Here is a 3090-nt window from a genome sequence, read left to right as displayed (position 1 = left end):
AGGAAGGGGCTGGGGAAGCTTCGTATGAACTGGAAGACAGGAGGAAGGGGCTGGGGAAGCTTCTTATAGACTGGAAGATAGGAGGAAGGGGCTGAGGGAGCTTCTTATAGACTGGAGGGAGGGGCTGGGGAAGCTTCTTATAGACTGGAAGACTGAAGGAAGGGGCTGGGGAAGCTTCTTATAGACTGGAGGAAGGGGCTGGGGAAGCTTCGTATGAACTGGAAGACAGGAGGAAGGGTCTGGGGAAGCTTCGTATGAACTGGAAGACTGAAGGAAGGGGCTGGGGAAGCTTCTTATAGACTGGAGGAAGGGGATGGGGAAGCTTCGTATGAACTGGAAGACAGGAGGAAGGGGCTGGGGAAGCTTCTTATAGACTAGAGGAAGGGGCTGGGGAACCTTCGTATGAACTGGAAGACTGAAGGAAGGGGCCGGGGAAGCTTCTTATAGACTGGAGGAAGGGGCTGGGGAAGCTTCTTATAGACTGGAGGAAGGGGCTGGGGAAGCTTCGTATGAACTGGAAGACTGAAGGAAGGGGCTGGGGAAGCTTCTTATAGACTGGAGGAAGGGGCTGGGGAAGCTTCTTATAGACTGGCGGAAGGGGCTGGGGAAGCTTCTTATAGACTGGAGGAAGGAGCTGGAGAAGCTTCGTATGAACTGGAAGACAGGAGGAAGGGGCAGGGGAAGCTTCTTATAGACAGGAGGAAGGGGCTGGGGAAGCTTCTTATAGACAGGAGGAAGAGGCTGGGGAAGCTTCTTATAGACTGGAGGAAGGGGCTGGGGAAGCTTCGTATAGACTGGAGGAAGGGGCTGGGGAAGCTTCTTGTAGACTGGAGGAAGGGGCTGGGGCAGCTTCGTATAGACTGAAGGAAGGGGCTGGGGAAGCTTCTTATAGACTGGAGGAAGGGGCTGGGGAAGCTTCGTATGAACTGGAAGACAGGAGGAAGGGGCTGGGGAAGCTTCGTATGAACTGGAAGACAGGAGGAAGTGCCTGGGGATGCTTCTTATAGACTGGAGGAAGGGGCTGGGGAAGCTTCTTATAGACTGGAGGAAGGGGCTGGGAAGCTTCTTATAGACTGGAGGAAGGGGCTAGGGAAGCTTCGTATAGACTGGAGGAAGGGGCTGGAGAAGCTTCGTATGAACTGGAAGACAGGAGGAAGGGTCTGGGGAAGCTTCGTATGAACTGGAAGACTGAAGGAAGGGGCTGGGAAGCTTCTTATAGACTGGAGGAAGGGGCTGGGGAAACTTCGTATGAACTGGAAGACAGGAGGAAGGGTCTGGGGAAGCTTCGTATGAACTGGAAGACTGAAGGAAGGGGCTGGGGAAGCTTCTTATAGACTGGAGGAAGGGGCTGGGGAAACTTCGTATGAACTGAAAGACAGGAGGAAGGGGCTGGGGAAGCTTCTTATAGACTAGAGCAAGGGGCTGGGAACCTTCGTATGAACTGGAAGACTGAAGGAAGGGGCCGGGAAGCTTCTTATAGACTGGAGGAAGGGGCTGGGGAAGCTTCTTATAGACTGGAGGAAGGGGCTGGGGAAGCTTCATATGAACTGGAAGACAGGAGGAAGGGGCAGGGGAAGCTTCTTATAGACAGGAGGAAGGGGCTGGGGAAGCTTCTTATAGATAGGAGGAAGGGGCTGGGGAAGCTTCTTATAGACTTGAGGAAGGGGCTGGGGAAGCTTCGTATAGACTGGAGGAAGGTGCTGGGGAAGCTTCTTGTAGACTGGAGGAAGGGGCTGGGGCAGCTTCGTATAGACTGAAGGAAATGGCTGGGGAAGCTTCTTATAGACTAGAGGAAGGGGCTGGGGAAGCTTCTTATAGACAGGAGGAAGAGGCTGGGGAAGCTTCTTATAGACTGGAGGAAGGGGCTGGGGAAGCTTCGTATAGACTGGAGGAAGGGGCTGGGGAAGCTTCTTGTAGACTGGAGGAAGGGGCTGGGGCAGCTTCGTATAGACTGAAGGAAGGGGCTGGGGAAGCTTCTTATAGACTGGAGGAAGGGGCTGGGGAAGCTTCGTATGAACTGGAAGACAGGAGGAAGGGGCTGGGGAAGCTTCGTATGAACTGGAAGACAGGAGGAAGTGCCTGGGGATGCTTCTTATAGACTGGAGGAAGGGGCTGGGGAAGCTTCTTATAGACTGGAGGAAGGGGCTGGGGAAGCTTCTTATAGACTGGAGGAAGGGGCTAGGGAAGCTTCGTATAGACTGGAGGAAGGGGCTGGAGAAGCTTCGTATGAACTGGAAGACAGGAGGAAGGGTCTGGGGAAGCTTCGTATGAACTGGAAGACTGAAGGAAGGGGCTGGGGAAGCTTCTTATAGACTGGAGGAAGGGGCTGGGGAAACTTCGTATGAACTGGAAGACAGGAGGAAGGGTCTGGGGAAGCTTCGTATGAACTGGAAGACTGAAGGAAGGGGCTGGGGAAGCTTCTTATAGACTGGAGGAAGGGGCTGGGGAAACTTCGTATGAACTGAAAGACAGGAGGAAGGGGCTGGGGAAGCTTCTTATAGACTAGAGCAAGGGGCTGGGGAACCTTCGTATGAACTGGAAGACTGAAGGAAGGGGCCGGGGAAGCTTCTTATAGACTGGAGGAAGGGGCTGGGGAAGCTTCTTATAGACTGGAGGAAGGGGCTGGGGAAGCTTCGTATGAACTGGAAGACAGGAGGAAGGGGCAGGGGAAGCTTCTTATAGACAGGAGGAAGGGGCTGGGGAAGCTTCTTATAGATAGGAGGAAGGGGCTGGGGAAGCTTCTTATAGACTTGAGGAAGGGCCTGGGGAAGCTTCGTATAGACTGGAGGAAGGTGCTGGGGAAGCTTCTTGTAGACTGGAGGAAGGGGCTGGGGCAGCTTCGTATAGACTGAAGGAAATGGCTGGGGAAGCTTCTTATAGACTAGAGGAAGGGGCTGGGGAAGCTTCGTATGAACTGGAAGACTGAAGGAAGGGGCTGGGGAAGCTTCTTATAGACTGGAGGAAGGGGCTGGGGAAGCTTCGTATGAACTGGAAGACAGGAGGAAGGGGCTGGGGAAGCTTCGTATGAACTGGAAGACAGGAGGAAGGGGCTGGGGATGCTTCTTATAGACAGGAGGAAGGGGCTGGGGA

At 54.1% G+C, this 3090-nt stretch overlaps 1 protein-coding gene across 1 annotated transcript; it reads right to left on the bottom strand.

Annotated features, from left to right (window-relative positions):
• Positions 1-474: 474 nt before the first annotated feature.
• Positions 475-1542, bottom strand: LOC135571679 (uncharacterized). Its single transcript, XM_065018175.1, has 2 exons — positions 1149-1542; positions 475-926 (listed from the first exon to the last, which is right to left on the bottom strand). Exons 1-2 carry the CDS (start codon positions 1540-1542, stop codon positions 475-477), a joined length of 846 nt encoding a protein of 281 aa, XP_064874247.1.
• Between the last annotated feature and the right edge of the window lie 1548 nt (positions 1543-3090).

The sequence above is a fragment of the Oncorhynchus nerka genome, linkage group LG5 (assembly GCF_034236695.1).
Source record: "Oncorhynchus nerka isolate Pitt River linkage group LG5, Oner_Uvic_2.0, whole genome shotgun sequence".
Classification (NCBI taxonomy): Eukaryota; Metazoa; Chordata; class Actinopteri; order Salmoniformes; family Salmonidae; genus Oncorhynchus; species Oncorhynchus nerka.
Note: the sequence above shows the minus strand (reverse complement) of the source record. Positions and strands in the feature narration are given on the sequence as shown.

Coding starts and splice junctions, on each gene's coding strand:
- LOC135571679 (XM_065018175.1), bottom strand. CDS start 1,542: ATGAAGCTTCCCCAGCCCCTTCCTCCAGTCTATAAGAAGCTTCCCCAG. Junction 927..1,148: donor TTCCCCAGACCCTTCCTCCT/GTCTTCCAGTTC, acceptor CCTGTCTTCCAG/TTCATACGAAGCTTCCCCAG.